Source organism: Lutjanus erythropterus, chromosome 8 (assembly GCF_056507025.1).
Source record: "Lutjanus erythropterus isolate fLutEry1 chromosome 8, fLutEry1.hap2, whole genome shotgun sequence".
Classification (NCBI taxonomy): Eukaryota; Metazoa; Chordata; class Actinopteri; order Lutjaniformes; family Lutjanidae; genus Lutjanus; species Lutjanus erythropterus.
In genome coordinates, this window is record NC_139324.1 from 35,088,461 (window position 1) to 35,107,989 (window position 19,529).

The 19,529-nt window shown below is 39.6% G+C and overlaps 1 protein-coding gene across 1 annotated transcript in view; it reads left to right on the forward strand.

Annotated features, from left to right (window-relative positions):
- epha6 (eph receptor A6) overlaps window positions 1-19,529 on the forward strand; it is a 263,546-nt gene that overhangs the window by 18,480 nt on the left and 225,537 nt on the right. Inside the window, exon 2 of the mRNA XM_084725380.1 lies at window positions 1,863-1,927. Coding sequence (XP_084581506.1) covers window positions 1,863-1,927 — 65 coding nt within the window. The remainder of the gene's footprint in view (window positions 1-1,862; window positions 1,928-19,529) is intronic.

Sequence of the window (19,529 nt, forward strand, 5' to 3'; positions counted from 1 at the left end):
GATTCAACTGACAATGATATTATTATGCTGTTCCAAGATTGATATCTTTGTATATTAAACTCTGGAAAAATGCAATACCAAATGTCTAATTTACATATAAAACCATACAAGGATATTAATTAATATTTGCTATAATCAGGATTGGAAGGGTTACTTTAAAATGTATTCTGATACAATTACCAAATTACCTGTAAAAAGATTTAGCCAGGAACCTCATCCACGTCTGATAATATTGTAACTTGATTACTTTCTGTTACTGTTGGATAACCTAAATAACAAATATAATGAAATTGTTTAACCTAATGTAATATTTTATGTTTGTTGTTCAGTTGTTTGTCCAGATATTCCTTCATGCTATATACGATTGCATGTTTACATAAATAGCAGTAAACATGCACGTTTTGTTAAGTAATGTTTTGCTATGTACACTTAAATTTCAAGCAAACTGAGAAGTAGTATTGACAGGTTAGCTAGCTAACTGACTGTCTGTGTAGCTATTGTTTGCGGTTGGTCTGTGTGCCTTTAGTAGTTGGTCTGTGTAGCTAAAAGTAAGTGGGTGTTTTCTGTAGCTAACGCTTCAGTTGTCCTGTGGAGCTAAAGTTAGCGGTTGTTCTGTATAGCTCACAGTATCGTTTGATCTGTGTAGCTAATGGCACGGTTGGTCTCTACAGCTAACATTAGCAGCTGGTCATTGTAGTTAACGTTAGTGGCTGGTCTCTGTAGCTAATGCTATGGCTGGTCTGTGGAGCTAAAGTTAGCGGTTGCTCTGTGTAGCTGACATTATGGTTTGTCTCTACAACAAACATTAGCAGCTGGTTTGTGTAGCTAACATTAGCAGTTGTTCTGTGTAGCTAACAATATTGTTTGATCTGTGTAGCTAACGGTACGGTTGGTCTCTACAGCTAATGTTAGCACCTGTTTTGTGTAGCTAACATTAGCAGTTGTTCTGTGTAGCTGACAGCAGTGGTTGGTTTGTGTAGCTAAACTAAGCAGTTCTTCTGTGTAGCTAAAATTAGCAATTGGTCTGTGTAGATAGCAGTAACAGTTAGTCTTGGCCGCGAATGTTTCTGTAAATTAGGTGTTGCGTTCATCGATGATGGCAGCACTTTCACAGCTGAAGGCAGAACTGTCACTGTACTGTGATGTGTTCATCTTTTCAAATTTAAAGAGAAGATAATGGTGAAGCATTTTTTCAAGAAACAATTAATTAGCAACTACCAGATTAGCTGTTGTTGTGTAATGTTGTAACGTGTGCGCAATGCATATGGTAATATATTATTCTTTATTTAAGATGTATTTAATATCCTGCTAATAAGACAGATTTTTACTAAATCTAGCTGTAATCTGATTTTTTTTTTTTTTTTAATTAATTAATTTATTTATTTCATGTATCCTGATTTCATAATCCTGTGACATGTAATCCATTCCTCCCTGAGCCTGAGCAGTGTGAAACACACACTCATGGCACAGGACGGGTTGTGGACAGATCTATCCCTGATTATATCTCAAGAACAGTCTCAGTCATGGGCAAAAGAAGAGCATACTGTTGTGAGTGAGATTGAAGCAAAGCTGTGAATGAGAGAAAGAGATGGCCGGGGAGGGAATGGACTGCTGACAGCAATCTGACTGCAATCCATCAGTCCCCAAATTGTGTGGCAAGTGGCAAAAATGTTGCTCCCACTGTACACGCCCTCCACGCTCATAAATATTCATCCGAGAAAGTCATTTCTGTTAATACAAGAAATGTCTAAATGAACACGTTTATGACTGATATTTCAATTTCCAGGGTGAAAATAGGACTTTTTGTGTGTTGACAGATTGCTAATGGTTGTATTCCCCCTCTCCTCTATTTCCCATTTCAGTTGTGCTGCTGGATACGACATCTGTGCTTGGAGAGCTTGGATGGAAGACATATCCTATAAACGGGGTAAGAAGGGCAACTCTGCTCCTGATGTTCGCTTTCAGTCTTACTGTCTAGTATGCCTTGGTTAAAATGCATGGCCAGTGCTGCATCAATGGGTTCAATTATATTGATTTTAACAGGTCGTAGCGGGTAGCAGTGATCTGTTTCATATTCACATCCTTGTTTTTGTTCAGATCCCTCTTTTCACATGGGAAATACTGTAACTTGGAGACAGATAATGAGCCAAGGTCTCTAAGGAAACTTCCCTTATGCTGTTCAATCTTCCCCTATCAATTCCGGTCCTGTTTGTGGCACCTCATGGCCACAGAAATAATTCACTGACTCTAGCAGGGTTCCCACACGTCCTGGAAAACCTGGAAAACATTCAGCCAATCTTCCAGTCATGGAAAACGCACGGAAAACAAGAGGAAAAAGTAAAATGTCCTGGAAAATCTTGTGGCGTTTGAGAAAATTCTAGGTTATCTATCAAAACTCTCCAACACAGATAACACTGCAATCTGAGGGCGCTAAGTTTAGTTCAGGTTCATTAAAGAGATTGTTTAGATTGTTTGAAGTGGGGTTGTTTGAGGTACTTATTCAAAGTCAGTGTCTTACCAGCAGTATTTGGAGGTCAGCACACCCCCAGCAGAGAGGAGTGCCAGCACGGAAGATAAGCAATGTCCTGCTGTGAACAGAGCCAGCAACAAATCATATTTCTAAAATCTATATCAGTTTAAGTGTTCTCTATATTTAGAATATTTTCACAGCTTTACCTTGCTGTCAGATGGCCTTTTCTGATGGGAAGGTGTCATATATTAAATGTGGCTCTTTCCAAAGCCACCAGATACTTTTGGCAAAAGTCGATGCCTTGATCGGTTAGTTGGTTTGTCCCTGAAAAGTCCTTGAAAACGATCTCTGGAAATGAGTGGGAACCCTGATTAGCCAAAAGAATTTATATTGAATGGTCATCAGTTCAGCACATCATCACAAAACTAACTCCAACATTTAATATCAATATTGTGAATATATTTTCTGCATGTTAATTAGAAATAGTTGAGATGAAAACACCATTTTAATTGATCATAAGAAAAATAAAAATGAAAAAATCCAAAAAATGCTTGGAAAAGCTGAGGTGAAAAAAATACTTAAAAAAAACTTTGTGTTCAGGTCTTCATTTCACCTCCAGTTATGTCTCAGTTACAACAGAAACAATACATCCTGTATTTTTGTCAGTCAGCTACTCAGAAGGGGTATTCCCATTTTGTTCTGGCACTAAGTGCCTCCAGCTCCTGAGCATCATCTTGTCCGGCTGAGAATCAAAACTTTGGAAACAGCAGCGAGTGCCAAACTGAAAGTATCGGAATGATAAAATATAGATGTGCTGACAACGAACTGTAACATCCGCAGATCAAAACCTTCATGTTGCATCAAAACCTCTTTTCCCTCGCTGTGCTGTCAGAGTACCTGAAGGACTGATTGAAAATGTCTTCTTCTTACGAGCCACAAAGGCGGAATTGGCCGACTTCCACCTCTTTGTTCAACTCCATTGTTACGTTTTTTTTTCTCCATACCTGTTAAATACGACACGGTTCAATTCAAGGTGGAGACTAATTATAGGATAGACACGCAAGCTACCCACTGTGTCCATGCCTGTTCAGTCCTTGTTTAACTCTCAATTTTCCAAGGATATAAGGGGTACCCATCTGTGGTTTATTGTCAGAAAAATGCCTGCAGCTTTAACCTTCTTTTATGTAGTGTCTTTTAAAATGTCAAGTGTAAAGTGCTTTACGTAATGAGGTTACTGCTTGTGGTTGTAATTTTGTGTCATACCTTATCATTTGTGATTTTTCAAAACAGTATTTTTTCTGTAATAGAGATTCATAAACAAGTAATTAACCATAACACTCAAGCAGAGGTCTCTGATGTCTGTTGAGAAGAAAACCATGTGTACAGTTTCTTTTTCGGTATTAAAAGTGACCGATTTGGTTGCTGTCTGATTACAGTCATACTTACAGAATACAAATTGCTAGTAGCCAAGGTGCCATGCCCTTCCCTTAATAGTACCAGTCAACTAGTGAGTGAGTCACACAGATCTGCCAAACTTATGTTTACACTTAATTTAGCAGTTACATCTGGTCCTCCTTCCATTCAGACAGAATTCCACCAGCCTTGCTTCTAGTCAAGCCAATTACAACCATTTACTTAATATAGGGCAGGTTCTATATGACGATTAACCGAGGAGGGTCGCTGTTTCAGATTTGAACATGTCACATGTTGAAGTGTACTAAACAGCATGTTAGTAAGTTAGCCAACTCTCAGTCAGTGGCTGAGAGTTGACTAACGCTAGTAAAAATGCTAATAAGACGGTTAAAAACGTCCAGTTATCTCCAACAACAACTTATCCAGTTATCTAATTAACCACCTGAAGACACTGATGAAGTTGTAGATGTCTTATTTGAAGTTTTGTTGTCCATGGAGGTTTAAGTTACACTTGATTAGCGCTAGATGCAGGCATGCTATCGTTAGCTGTGGCTGCTGTGGGGAACTTGGTTCTCAGGCTATTACTCTGTGGCTTTTAGATATATTTTGTGGTTGGTTAGACATTTTGACCTTGCCAGATTCACATTTCACATCACAAATATTACAGCGAATGTTGTTTGTGTCGTATTTTTAAAATTTTAACCACACTTCGTCACACCACACCGACTCACTGTAGCTTAAACAAACGTTATCGTTTTCTTTATACTCAAAAGGCACTGATTGAAACTATGTGAATAGGTATTCGTATGACTGACTCACTGGATGTGCTCTGTGGGTATAAGTCTGTGAATGGTGCCATTGGGGCCATTGGACGATTATTTCAGGCGCCACTGCGGCATCCACAAGAAACAATGACAATCTCTATGCTAGCAACCTACCTGCTGAAAATGTCAAATTAGCGCCTGGATTGCTAATGGTACAAACCTAAATAAGCTAGCAGCTGTTAGCTTTACTTTTGCATTGATTTAGCAATTTTAATGTCAGGGCTCGTCTCCCTATGTGCAAATATTCCTCCCTGACAGAGGCAATGTTGCTTCTACCTGGGCTTAGTGCCGCCCAAATAATTGTGATTGGCTTTAATGTGTGGAGCAAGTCCTAGGAGATAAGACTGGTTATGCAAGATTAGATAGTCAGTAGTACCAACGTAATTTGGTGAGTACTCCAAAAAGAACAGAGTTTGGTCCCCAATCCTACATCTGTTGTGCTTTTAGGTAACTGCAAGCAGACTGAACAGGGGGAAGTAGACAGGTTCTAGTAATAGCTTTTACTCTATTTTGAGGTTATGTTTAAGTGTTTGAAAGTTGTGGCAGGAAGTTAAAAAAAAAAAAAGTAGTGGAGTAGTGGGGTTTCGCTTTTCTTTTTTTTTTTGAGATATGCAGTGTCTTTTCTATCCTCTAGTATCCTTAGGACTCCATAGTTACTCTCTGTGGGTTTAGACTTTAAATGATCCTCTGCTGGAAGATCCCTAAGGTCCCCCCCCCTTTTCCTTCTCTGTCTCTCTATCTCTCGCTGCAAGGCCCTCGGTGGCCCGTATCAGGGTTATGGAGGTGATTACATCATGTAGGTCGTGGTGACAGCCGCCCACAGCGTTAAAGAAGAGGAGAGAGGGAGGCTGCTGCCTCCATGATTAAGCTGTCAACCCTCTCCCCTCCTCACTCATCCACTATCCTCCGATTTACCATTAATATTTAAGGCATCGAGGTGAGAGGGCCTGAGGGAAGGTGTGAAGATCTGGGGAGGTAAAATAGTTTAAATCCCCCTCACTACCTGGAAGCCAGCAAGAGGAAGTCAATCCCCACCATATTAGACACAGCGGTATCAGGCCGATACAGCAGCGCACCGCGTACCTGCCTATCAGAGTCGCACACTGGTTCTAGTTCCGCATATAAACTGCTGTCAGTCAGTGCTGCCCAGTGCACATCTTAAAATAATTTCATATGCAGTAACTGCTCCAACATGATTAGCTGATGATGAGTTTGCCAGGAATATAGTCAGTTATATGATACAAAATTGAAGGTGAAGAGGAAATTGAGGTGTATATTTATGGATGAGTTTTTATCAAAAGCCAGTAAACAACTCTTGTTAAGAGAGGAAGGTGAGTGGTTGCGTAAAAGAGGAAGGTTACCCACAAGCACGCGGTAGTGGCATGCCAGCACTACAGCGCGGGACACTGTGGCATTGTGCATAATGCCAGCAACATGTTTGAAGTGTCCTTGAGCAAGACACTGTGGTCCTATAGCTGCATACTCACTGTCAAAAATTAAAACATCAGCTAACCAAAATGTGTGAAAATATGTTAAGAGGATGTAAAGTAGTTTTCAGTGCCAAAAGCAAGAGACCAAACCTAGACTACTGTGCAACACCCACAGTTATACCCACAGCTTTTTGTCTGTACGTTCACAGGTTTTTGACACAGGGCAAAAATATGTGTATGAATGGGCGGAGAAAAGTTCCAGGAATATAATAACCATGTTGATGAGACATTCTGAGTGCTTCTTGGAACTACAGTCCCTCATTATTTTGGGTGTTTTCAGGGATGTAAACAGAAAGTATGATGTTGCCATGAGTCAGTTGGTGGGCTGCAACATTGGCCTCATTTTAAGATATATTCATACTTGCCTAACTGCCCAGTTTTCCTGGTAGAGTTTTTCATCGTCTGCTCCTGGTTTGCTCCCGTGGTTACAATTCTTCCTATTTCTCCCGATTTATGACAAATTTATGGCATTGTGCAGATTGCATAAGTTCCACAACTTAAGCTGTTCGCACCCACAGTATGGCTGTATCCAAGGGAACCCCAGACCCACAAAAGATCTTACAACTGTGATCATTTTCCCCTTACCCTAAACAGGTGTTTTTCATCCCTACATCTACCCAGATCTTAACCACAGTATTGTCATGTTATAAATCATAATTATTTTGTACAGTGAGCACAACGAATTAGTGCAATTAGTGCAAGTAAAAATATACTGAATGACCTTTTAGCAGTTACTGTTTGCACTGTACCATAAATGTGCCACTGTTAAGTGTCACTGGATATGAATTTGATTTAAAAAATAAAAAAATAAAGAGGACACATTATGCTTTTTAGATTGTCCCTTTCCTTTAAAGTGTTATCACTTTTTTGTGCATGCAAAATGTCTGCATAATCACAAAGTCCATTCCAAGGTTGTTGTTCTCTCCCACGGAAAACATTCCTCCTGAACTGCCTTAAACACTTTGCATTTGTAATCCAGCCTTTGTTCTGTTACTTGGTGACATCACAGTGTAGTCTGGAGCAGAATGTGTCTGATTATTTATTTATGTAGGTTTATTTGATAGGAACAGAAACAGTATGCATGGACAAGGTGAAAACGGCCATCCAATGCAGGTATACCGAAGTTTGTAGCGAATGCTGATTTGCAACACCTGTCCATTAGAAAGGCTTTTATGAAAATTGGAAAAAGACTGGAACAGTGAGATAACAAGATGACCAACTAAATACAACAAAATACCAACAAACTAGGTAAAAACTGAGAAAAAACACACACAGGAGCCTGGTGGCTTACTTGAGCATGCGCCCACATACAAAATTTTACAGCGGTGGCCCAGGTTTGATTCCAGCCCTTTGCCCTTTTCCACATGTAATCCCCTCTCTTTCTCCCCCCTTTCCTGCCTCTTTTTGGCTGCTACCATCAAATACAGACAATAGAAGCACAAACAATAAGATGATGCAACTACGGACAGTATGAGAAAAATAATGTGTTTTTTTGGACATGAAAGCACCTTTTCTATCAGAAACCCAAAATAAGAGTTTGAGCTTGAACCACTTTAAAGTGTTAGGATTGTTTGGCAAAAAAGGTTCTTTTCTCCATGATTTCTAAGCAGATTTATGGACATTTATTTGCAATGGATATCGGGCCTCGCACCGAATCTAAAAATATGTGCATCGTGTTTGTTTGTTTATATTTGAGTGACTTATGACTCAGAATGGCAGTGTGTGATCCTTGATGCAAATTGCAGCAATCGGGTGCTAAGGCTTTTAAAGTACCTTAATGCCTCCAGGAACTGTGTGTGTCACAGCTGGTGCACCACCAACTGCTGACTGTGTTGGTGAATGGGGCCAAATCACAGGACTATATTATAATAACTACCTACCCCTTCTTTTAGAAAAAAACAGCGTATACCAGTCCCTTTCTACCCACTTAGAATCTTTGCCTCACATCTCTCACCTTTCTGTGCCCTCATCCAATTTTTATTTGTATGAAACACCCAACTTACATTCCACTATAACTCAAACTTGTGACATATATTGTTTGAAGCGCAATATAACACTTTCTGAGAGCAGACTAAAACATAAAAGTTTACAGCACTCCTCCTTTCCTTCACATGGCTTTACAAGAGAAGCTAATCTGTCATTTTAATGGATGCCTATAGACTAATGCTACGTCTTTGCTCCTCTGTGCCTTCTCGTGCTTATCTTCAGAGCCGGTTGGCCCTGTGCGCACGCGATGCAAGTTGTGTGGGGCCCCACAAATTACACAGGGGTCAGGGGCGTTTCTGGAGTGGAGGCTGGGGGGGTCACCCCGTGTGCCACCCCTTTATCCTCAAGTATGATTGGCTATCTGTCCAGTGAGAAGTGGGACTGTAGTAACAAGTATTTATAAATGCCCATCGTTTTCTTTTATACTTTTAAAGTTTGCACAAAGTTCATTTTACTTTATGGGATGTTTCGTGAGATGTCAGTTGTAGTTCTTTTTATGCTGCTCACAAATACAACAAACATACACAAAAAAAACTATATACAGCAAATGTGTGAATAAATAATAACTAAAACAATACAATGAATAATACATTACAGAAACAAACCTATTTTTCATGGTGGGATGAATGAAGATGAATCTAGGAGTCTCGCAGCCTGAGGAAACAGGTGCAATGGAAGCACAATTTCTTTTTGACGACTGAAAGAGTAAAGTACAAAAGTTCTATATTGTACTTTTCTGGTGTCACTCTGTTGTGTTCTGGGCACGTCCCTGTTAAGGGGTTCAACGTCAATGAGAGGATGAAGGAGAACTTTCCTTCAGGTCACAAAGAGAGAGGGGGAAAAAACAGTTGAACGGTGGGAACCTCTGTGAGACCTGTAATATTAAAATAAGACTAGTTATCTAGTCTCACAGTTACGGTTTAGTTATAGCTCTGGACTCATGCAAGACATAAAGTAATGGATTGACACTGACTCTTAAATTTACAGCCAAGCCTTTAATTACAACTCTGATCAATATATGAGACTAACTGTACCAGTAACAAAGATATAAGATACACTCTGATGTTAATGTGACAGGTCATCAGATACGGTGTAACATTTATTAAACTAGGTCCAATATATGATGAAAAACACAATTTAAATCCCATCCCCTCATAAAGATGTTATAGTAAATCAAGGCTATAAAATTTAAACTTAAAAACTTATATTTCATTGCCTCTCAAGGCCCACCTGCAGGGTCTTCACGGCATGCTGCTGGGCCGCAACCCACACTTTGGGAATCACTGTTAAAGAGGACTAAAGAAACCAGTAAACTTTCACATTTGAGAAGCTGAGAGCTCAGAGAATTTGGACATTTATAATTAAAAAAATGACTAAAAATTTATTATTCGATTAGCAAAATAGTTGCCAATTATGTTAATAGTGGATTAATAATTGATTAATCGTTGCAGCTCTAAACTCGGCTTGATTTTAGCATTTCAAAGACAAAGACGGTTAAAGTTATAGGTAGGTTGTAGCTGTCGTGTGGGCAGTGTGAGAGTTCATTAGCAGCGTTGGACTGTGGATTCTTTAATGCGGGCACACCTGTGTGATTATCAGGGTTGCCTGGGAATAGTTTTAATTAAAGTGAAAATTACAGGGAAAGACTGAGACGCTTCAATCAATTAAGTAATCGTGCTTGGTCTTCCCCCACCACTGGAATGCATCTCCCTGTAGGTCCGCAACCTAGGTCCCCCCAGTGCACCAGAAAGCTGTAAACAGATGTTTACACACTGTAAACACAATCATACACCTTGGTCATGCCCAGCCCTCAGTGCAAGGTGCCCTTAAATTCTTTCATACCTGCTCTGCTGCCTGGAAATTAAATAGACTTGTTTCAATTGGCCCGCAAGGGGAAACCATGCAAGGAGGACTGTTGTTATGTTTGTTAATGACTTTCCTGAATGTGGGAATATCCTCAGAGTTAGAAAACACACTCACCCTCAAAGGTTTTGCTCATTAGATTTGTGCATATTGAACAGCAATTGATCTATACCATGTCTTTCAAGGACTTTGACTCTGCAAACTTTTTTTCCTCCAGTAGAAGTTAATAATTGTGTGCGTTTGAGAGCGCCGACGGCAGGCAGACACTTCAGTGGAAGAGCTGTAGAGATGTTTTTGTCAATGTTTTCACGAGGCAGAGATGTGTGTCTCTATTCTCGCTCTTTCTCTCCATGTTCTGAAATGCTGAATAGTGATGAAGAACAGGGCGTCGGAGGGGCGAACGGGAGAGAGACGGAAAGAGGAGAAGGAAAAGAGGGTTGATTTGGCGTCTGCATGCAGCCACGATAAGCTCCACTCAGAATGGGCAGACACACTGCTGAAATATGCATGAGTCATTTCCCAGCGGTGGGTGGGGGGTAAGAGAGCGGAGCAGAGAGAGGAGCAGCTTATTTATTAAATTACATGAAACAGCTTTAAGGGATTAAGAATGCCTAATGTTGCCTTTTGTTTTCACTCATTGATATTATAATGGGAAACTGAGCAGAGGCAGGTTGGACGACAAAGAATGATGGTCGTCCGTCATAAAGGGAGCGAATAATCCTATTTTTATCTATTGTCAGAGATCCCAAGCAGCCAATAAGTCAGATCTACCGGGGGCGTATAAACACAGCGTTATGTAAGCGGGGGAACACAACGCCGGCACATTGGTTTACGGCTACCCGAACACTGTTCAGTCAAATATTAGGCTGTGCAACCTCCATACCTCACAAGTGTTCTGCTCAGAGCAAGACATTTGTCTTAGAGTGTGTGTGCATGCGCGCGCGTGTGTGTGTGAAGAGCTGATATGGATATGATGCAGGCTGTTTGTGCATTTTGAATGAGATTCAATACAACAATAAAAGACATTTACTGTAAAATAAGTCTGATGCAACAGCAGTTTTAGTCTATTGTGTCCCGAAAAAGGTCATTTTAAGTGCATTTAAATATTGATGTGTGTCCTCTATTTGTCAGCTGCTGCTGATGACAGGCCTCTTTGTTCAACTTGCATGTACTGTCCATCCTTATTGAAGGTACCGCTGAGTGTGTCTGACCCTCATGACATGATCTCTTTGTAATATGGTTGCCGTAAAGTTCAGGACAGGCCTGGGTATAGAGATTTTAAACTTGCAATTGATTGTGTCTAGTAAGATGATATAGTGAGAAAGTAGGGCTGTGACAGTATGGATTTTTTTCTTACCACGGTGACAAAGCAACATTGTCCCGCGGTTTACCATGATTGACTTAATAATTATGTTTTATTGAAGCACACTGTCATAAGTTAAGTTAACAAACGCTCCAGCTTCTCAAGACCAAGAAAAGTCTTTGTTATTTCTCAACTGCTGTAAAAGTGGGAGTGTCCCGTTCAGAAGCCGTGGTGTCCAGACCTGAACTGCACTGTCTTCTTAGGAGACGTCAATTAAATCCATAATGATAAATCTGACGCTGACTGTCTTCTGTAGTTATTTATCCATTTTTCCATGCTGAAAGCAGCTGTTGTTGTTGTTAGCCACCCACTGGAAATCCCATGATACTTTGGGTTGAGTTATTTGACCAATTAGAGGCTGTGTTCCTGTGACTGGTCCATAGATGTATTAGTAGAATAATGTGCTGATCTCAACATGAAATTGACCTTTCAAAATAAAACTTGCTGTGATGACAGTAATGACAATAATGCAGTTATGGTCACAGCCCTTGTGAGACGTGATTAATTTATTTTTAATAATAGATACCCCATCCTGGTGTAGCAAATTTAAGCACTAGTGCATACACAGTATGTGTAAATCTGCTGATTAAAGTATTGCTAAAATGCACGCCGACCTTATCCTTTGATGCTCAGAGTTTGATTCTGATTGTTTGCTTCAATTAGCTTCAGTCTAAAAGTGTTAGCAGTAGGTGATATGAGGGGTGGATGCTGTCCAACCTGTTAGAAAAGATGACTGCAATGCACCCTCTTGTTAATTTGCCATCCCCTAATAGCAGAGAAAGTGCAGGGGGCAGAGAGGTTATTCAGTTAAATATGTCCATCTTCACTGCCTGACTTATTGATCTGACTGAGGTCTGTGCAAGTTAGAATCTATGGCTCCAACCATGGCTCTGAAATTTACTGTAAGTCACCTAACCGTGCTGTGTTGAGAAAATCTATGGCTCTGTCTGTGGTGCTGAAGGGGAGGACAGATTTCTGTCTGTCTGTTTCATATTGGATCAATAATATTCTCTAAACTATACACTATAAATACTAAATTCTATACTATATTGTAGCCTATATACTCTTCAGTGTCACCTTCATTATCAGAGTGAAACAAAGCAACAAGTAGTCGCAGAAGAGTGGATCATAGAGACACACTGCTGTCTGCAGGATTCCTATAAAAATCCTATAATATTTCTATGATCTTTCATGAGTGTTTATGCTGCTGAAAATTCACTGCCCGATGAAACCACCTCTGGAACAACAGATTTTAGGGGAGATACAGATATACAACCCCACTTCCCAAAGAGTTGGAATGCAGTGATTTGCAAATACATTTCGACTTTCAACAAAATATTTAATAGAATAGAAACTGGAATAGAAACTGCTAAACTTTTGTGTTTTTTGTAAATATTCACTATGATGAATGTGAACCCTGCAACATGTTTCAAAAAAAGTTGGAACAAGGGCAGATGATAGAATCAGCACTAACTCCTAAAGCCAGCGTCTGTGATAATATGTGGTTGTGTTAGTGTCCATGGCATAACTAACTGAAGGCCCCATTTATGCTAGAAGGTACAGACAGGTTTTGGAGCAACATGTGCTGCCATCCGGACAACATCCTCCCTGCACATTCTGCACGTGTTACAACAGGTTGGCTTTGTAGTTAAACAGCTCGGGTCTGTTGAGCACCTGAAGTCCTATTTCTAGCAAGGATGGGGAAAGAATTTCACTTTCAGAAGTTCAACAATTAGTGTCCACAGTTCGCAAACACTTACTGAGTGTTGTTAAAAGAAAATGATGTATGACATCGGTAAACATACCCCTGTCTTAACTGTTTGGAAATTGGTCTTCATATTGTTTTCAGCTGAACATGGGTTGAAAAGTTTTTGCAAATTATTTCTTTCTGTTTCTCTATTTTTTATGTTTTACACATGTTCCAGCTTTTCTGGAACTGGGGTTGTAGTTTTTAGTATAAGGTTTACTATATATATGTTTTCTATAAAGTGAGTGGCATAATTTCCTGTTACAAATAAACAAATCATCTCCTGGGGGTTAGTATAAGCCTTTAACTACGATCATGCAGGCTCTTGCTGTGGTATTGTGTGATGATGCACCATGATAATACCCAGCTTTCTTTATCACTCTCCCAATACAATAAGCTCAGAGTAAGCTCAGGCAGCCGCTAGTCGACATAAAGTCGTTGGAACAAATCGCTCTGTCAGTTTTTGGGAACGTTTTCAGGGGATTGTCGTCAGATTCGGGTTTCCAGTTTGGGCGGGTGGGGTGCAGGGAGAGGCAGAGCCGAAGCGAGAAGGGAGGGAAATAAGAAAACTGACGGTGAGGAGGAAGATAGGAGGCCATGTTGAGACGTGATTGGATATAACTTGTGAAAATGAAGATGACTAACACGTAAAACACACAGTCAGATGCTTACACACTCACAAAGGCATTTGCACACCCTCTGAAGCCTCTTTACTTTCCCCCTATACTAATCCTTAATCTCTTTATTGCAATATTTAACCACAGTAATTGATTGCAACTACGCGACCTAAGGCTTATCTCAAAGCACTTCCTCCATCCCTAATACCATTAGCTTTGAGAGTGAGACTGAACAACAGAGAGGAGGAGAGGAGGAGGAAAATCTGTATGTCAGTGTCCTTCATAGCTCAGATAAACTTCTCTAAGGCGTGCTGCTGAGTGATGGCCGGCAGCGCTGCGAGGGGAAAAAAAAAAAAGGGAATAATCCAGAATCACTCCACTTCTCCCCACGGAAGCTCTAATATAAAAAAGGTATGATGATTTAGCACACCAGTGGTCGTCTCGGGGACCTCTGCCATAACCGGGCTTAAGCAGTGCCCGGGGATTCCTTAATTGGCTTGTTTCTTGTCAGGGACACACCGAGGCCGATATCTAATGCGCTCCCACTCGGCATCTCGCTGACAGGAGAACATATTCTGACAGCTTTTCGGGCTAACCCTCACCGTGTGAGGAATATGTTGAGGCTGACTTCGAGAAGGAGAGGGGAGGCGGGAGGGATGGAGGTGCCCGGGCGGATGCAAATGGAAAGGAGAGGAGAAAATAGAGGGAGGGAAGAGTGAGGAGGTTATTAGCGCCTTGCTGAATGCAGGAGCTGAATACATGAATACGGGAAGTAGCGGCAACCAAGGAGAGAAAATAGAATATGTGGTTGTTGTAAGACAGGTAGAGTGTAGACACACAGACTTATGTTTCCTCTGAAGAGTGAAACGCCTTATAGAAGATTTAAATACAACCCAGTTCTGTCTAAATAAAGGACACTTTTAAGTGACTTTTTCTAGACAAACCATACATGGATAAACGCTCGTAGTACATCTTATATATTAATAATATTTGAAAATGTTTGCTTTTTGGAACTATTAAATGTCCTCATAAAATAAAATAGAAAATTCCTGCATCAAGGCCTATAATTTTATCATTCTAGGGGTGAGCCCACTTGGCCTTTGGTGTAGGCAGTTTTCAAATGACAGGGCAGCAAGGCCATCAAATAAAACGGTGAAGTCCATGGAAATTTACCTTGAGGGTTTAGGATTTGTTAATGCTAAATACAGGGACACTGGAGGTCAAATGACAGACAAAATAGTGTGCAATATATAATGAGTTAATATCTCTGGTGGTAATAGGCTTCTATAGAAGGATAGCGCTCACATGGACAACAGCACAGTGAAAATACAGATGTTTCAAAAAGGAGACAGGCATATGTATTACGGATCTAGCTGTTTGTCGCTGTTAACAGAGACCCCACTCTGCAGTGTAAACCACAGAATTGAGTAACAAATTTATATCACGTTGACACTTCCATATCTGCACGCTCCCTTTCTTGCACTTGTCCCGTTTGTTTTGTGGCTACTGCGACTCTGCAGGTTGACACCAGCCTTGAAATCTGACCCGCCACCGGTTATGTGCACAGAGCTCCACTTTACGTTTCCCAATGAGATTCTCAACAGAAGATACAGAGGCAGAGGATGAAAATGTGAAATCAGCTAGGGCAGCCTGGGTGGGGCATCATGGTCACTGTGGCCGCAGGGCTTAAGATTAAGCTGAAGAGGCACACCACCATCATGGCCACTGTGAAATTCCTGCCCTGACACATTTGTGAGAGTTGCTAATATTATTATCACTGCAATCATTTCCAAGGGTGGGTAGTGATGAGTTACAAGTAGCTCAAGTATATATTTGAGCCAGTAATCTATTTTCTACTCAGCTATATTTGACATTTATACTAGTTACATGTAGGAGGGAAGCGTGCATGAGGAGCAGCTCTACAAGTTGTGAGTTGCCTGAAAATAAAGTACCACCTGTAGCAACAGCTACATGATAAAGTGCTTGTTGTGCAAATATTTGATGTTATTGACATTAAGCAGTTATCCTGTCATAATGCCAGCTTCAACATTATTTTCATAATTGCAGTGTACCATTAATATTAAAATGGAAAGTAACTTTGTCCTTTTAACAGATACATTTTTACTTTTGCTCGAGTGGGTTCATCAAATGGTAATTTTAACTTTTATCTGACTCATTTCTACTTGAGTATAGATTTTCACTACTCTACCCACTGACCGTTTCACATGCCAATACTGACTACACTGGAAAGAGTGGGACACAAAAACTGCAGCCCTCATTCTGTGCAAAAATACATTTAGACTCTGATATGAGGCCTCAGCAGTCTGAGTCAGCCAAATCTACTGGGTATGAAGATACCCAGTGTCCTGGCAACAAACCATGCAACTACCAGTGGTATCCCTCCACTGTTACTCAGTGCTGTCCAGCCTGAGACTATGGCCTTATGTTATAGCTTCAGCTGAACTTTAAGATACTGAACTGTCTTTTGTTTTTCCAATGCTTAAATACCAAAATGTTTGTCTTTCTTTTTTTGCTATTATTGGTAAAGAGCACCAAACACACAAACAGCAGGGTTTCTCATTTTTCTGCCACTGAATTTCACTTTCACCGACTGAACTGACACATGGAGCTGGTGACACGTCAGCTGTATCTAATCGACATTATTGCAGTAAATAACCCAAAGGCCAAAGTGAAAAGTCTGAAGTCAGTCTGCTCTCTGCTGGGTCAGATAATTTGTTAAAGACAGTGGCAACGCTGTGGTTGCGGTCCTCTCTGGTGAGGTGGTCATCCAGTCATGGCACCACAAAGCTTTCATGTACATTATATCAGTATTTTAAGCTTATCCACATAATATTATTTGGAAGAAGCTGTATTTGGAGCATGAAAATCAGATGTGGAAAGTTACGAGTAAGTAGGGCACACCTGTTTCAGTGTGTCACACACATTTACTGTAATCATCATTTCATATCTGATGCTGATTATCTCATGTTTTAGCTTGTAGCTACACTACGGCTTGTAAATATTAATCAAACTGCCACTCAAAGTGTTTCTGACTTCTCAGCTAACAAAAAGGTGATTACAGATCTAAATTGAGTCAGTGAGTTCTAACTTGCTTCAACATGTTGAAAGCTGAACCCAATTTGATTCGGTGAGGTATTTGAAGGAATCAGGGAGATACAACACTGGATCCACATTTGATAAAAAAAGCTACGAAACCCGAAGTGCACGCTTGAAAATGAATTCATTAAATCTCCATTAAATATCTTTTATAAATTATCTTCACTGTAAAATAAGTTGAAAAAAGTAATTTTTAAGTTTTGAATTAAATTCATTCAAAGTTTTGAAATAAACTTAACAAAGTTTCGCCATTCTCTAGTCTTTTTTGGGATAATTAACTTTTTTTGTTTTGACAAACTTAAATATTTGATTTTAGAAAGCCCTCAAAATGAACTTGATTTGTCATTATTTAGGTATTTCAAAATCAAATGGTTGCAATAGAAGATGGTAAATTATTAACCATTCTTCACTTTCACTTCAGTGAGTTAACAGGTTTTGAAATACTTTTTCTAAAACCAAAAAATTCAAGGTAATCCAAATAATTTAAGTAAATTACCTTGACAAGATATTATTAGTTAATAAAACATTATTTTATCAAAACATAAGAGTTGGAGTTGGGCTCAAAACTCAAAAATATCTTGTTAAAAGTTTCCTTGAATTTTGTTTTTCTCAAATTTTAGGTTAATGTGATTTGAATGTATAAACCACCACTTGATTGAACTGCTTTGGAGATATTGCACTTTATAACCATGCTAATAACAGCACAACATTAATTACTCATTATTTCTTACTGCGAATTGTTTTTTTCTCAAGTGTCAGTGTCGTTTTATTGACAAATAAGTGTAAAAATCATGGCTACCGTTTCTTAATTGTCTTTGTCTTTCTACCCTCTGTTCCTCCTCTTGTCCTCTCCTCCCTTCGTCTCCTGATTTTCTCCACCCTCCCTCCTTGTGTCCACCCTTCTCTCTCCCTCCTCCACCCTCACTTCATCATACCTTTGCTGCATATTGACGTCAATGCGCTGGAAGGGAGAGAACGTGGTGTGTGAGTGTGTTTGGTTAAAGATGAGCCGACAAATGCTGGCAGAAAACTCCTACTCTGGATGCACAGCCGAAAGGAGACGGACAGAGAGAGGGACAGAGAAAGGGAGGGAGACAGACAGTGGGGCAGCGAGAGGTTAAAGCTTGGAAACCATTTATTTTTTTTCATAGGTAGTTAGACAAGCAGTTACACAGTCACACCTGTATTCAAGCAGTCAATCACGCGTTAGCACAGACAGGCAGATAATCAGAAATTATGTATTCAGACAGGAGGACAGCCATTAAGATGGACAGTCATAGTCAGTCTCACACATTCAGACAGAAGAAAACTGCTCTGACTGACATCTTAGTGTCTCAGCAAAGTGTATACAGTGCTGTAAAGAAAAGCCTCTTGAGGGAGGTCCAGGATGAACCGGTGCTTTAATATTGATTTTTGATTTATGTAAAAAATATTATTAAAGACCCAGTGTGATATATGGGGATTTATTGTCAGAATAATATTCATCTGTATATTTTAATTGGCGTATAATCACTGGAAATTACCCTATAATTAGCCCTTTATTTATTTATATCTACAGAGAGTGTGTGTCCTCCTCCACCGAGGTCAGTGTGTTGCAACGCCACGATTCTGCAGTATTTATGTTGTTGAGATATTTAACTTGATAAGTGAAAAGTTTGACCAGACGTTGAGTTAGTTGAGAAGTCAGGGGATCACCGGAGCAGAGGGATTTATCCCCCGATGTTCCAAGAATTTCTGGTAAATTTAATGGAAATCCATCAAATAATTGTTGAGCTTGTATCTCCATATTTCATCCGTTTTTTTCATTAACCAGTGCTAATAGTCACCCTTAGTCTGTCTATGGATTTTTATAAATATTTAACCAATGAAAAGTATTAAAAACAGTTTGTGATTGAACCTCATAACTCCATCCTCAAACTATTGGCAAAATGTCACAGCTCTATCTGGCATCTATTTTGGATGAAGTCAGGCTTCGGTGCTTTCCAGACGGCCCTCTGGCAGGAAGTTTTCTGCTTCAATCATTTTAAATTCATTTTTTTCTTAATTTCCTGGAAAGTAACGGTTTCAGATATTCAAGGTTTTCGCTCAACAGCAATAATAAGCAGGTTTTCATTAGCGTGTAAACGTGAAAATAAGAATTGTTGTGTTTTTGTAAACTTAAAATGAGTTGTTTATATCTACAAAGGGTGCAGGTCCTTCTCCATGTGGCAAACACTGGCTCACTTTGAAGGGGAGAGTGAGAAGAGGTGTTTGCAATCTACAAGCTCATCCCTAGATCACACTGCTTGTAAAAGTCAGTGTTATCATGCACCTTATCAGTTATTTATTTGTTAATGTCTTTGTTGTATTTGTATAGTCCTACTGTATATATTGAGTGGTAATTGTTGGGAGATGATTGATTTTAATTTCTACTCCACCTTGCATTTTATGTGTTTATACTGGTTTACCAATAAATGTTTATGTTTTAAACTGCTGGTGATGAATATATATATATATATATATATAAAATATTTATTTCAGCCCTGCTTGAGGTCATTTTAGATTATTTTAGTGTTTTGTTTATGCTCAAAAACAATCTTTGTTATCCTTTCAACCAAACTGTAAGGGGAAAAAAAGTCTGCAGATTTTAATTATAGTAG